The sequence below is a fragment of the Eurypyga helias genome, unplaced genomic scaffold (assembly GCF_000690775.1).
Source record: "Eurypyga helias isolate BGI_N326 unplaced genomic scaffold, ASM69077v1 scaffold39154, whole genome shotgun sequence".
Classification (NCBI taxonomy): Eukaryota; Metazoa; Chordata; class Aves; order Eurypygiformes; family Eurypygidae; genus Eurypyga; species Eurypyga helias.
The window spans coordinates 5,541-5,829 of NW_010245048.1; the positions used below are offsets into that span (position 1 = coordinate 5,541).

A 289-nucleotide genomic window follows, 5' to 3' on the forward strand; every position below is an offset into this window, starting at 1 on the left:
CCTGAGTCTGTCAGTGAGGAGAGCAGCAGCAGCAGCTCCAGTAGCTCCAGCTCTGGCAGTGAGGAGGAGGAGGAGGAAGAGGAGGAGGAAGGCAGCAGGGAGCAGTCAGAGGATGAGGAAGAGGAGAAGAAGCCGAAGAGGAAGGAGAAGGAAGGCACCAGGAAGGCAGCCCAGGGGAGCGTGGGCAGGTACCCCCTGAGAAGGCAGGTGCCCCTGGCTGAGCCCCACCCCAGCCCCCCCTGAGCCAGGCTTTCCCCACAGCCCCAGCGAGGAAGAGGAGGAGGAGGAG

At 64.4% G+C, this 289-nt stretch overlaps 1 protein-coding gene across 1 annotated transcript in view; it reads left to right on the forward strand.

The window, feature by feature from the left end:
- AP3B2 (adaptor-related protein complex 3, beta 2 subunit) overlaps positions 1–286 on the forward strand; it is a gene marked incomplete at its 3' end in the record, with an annotated part of 5,184 nt that extends 4,898 nt beyond the window's left edge. The window contains exons 18-19 of the mRNA XM_010149951.1: positions 7–188; positions 262–286. Coding sequence (XP_010148253.1) covers positions 7–188; positions 262–286 — 207 coding nt within the window. The remainder of the gene's footprint in view (positions 1–6; positions 189–261) is intronic.
- Positions 287–289: the final 3 nt, after the last annotated feature.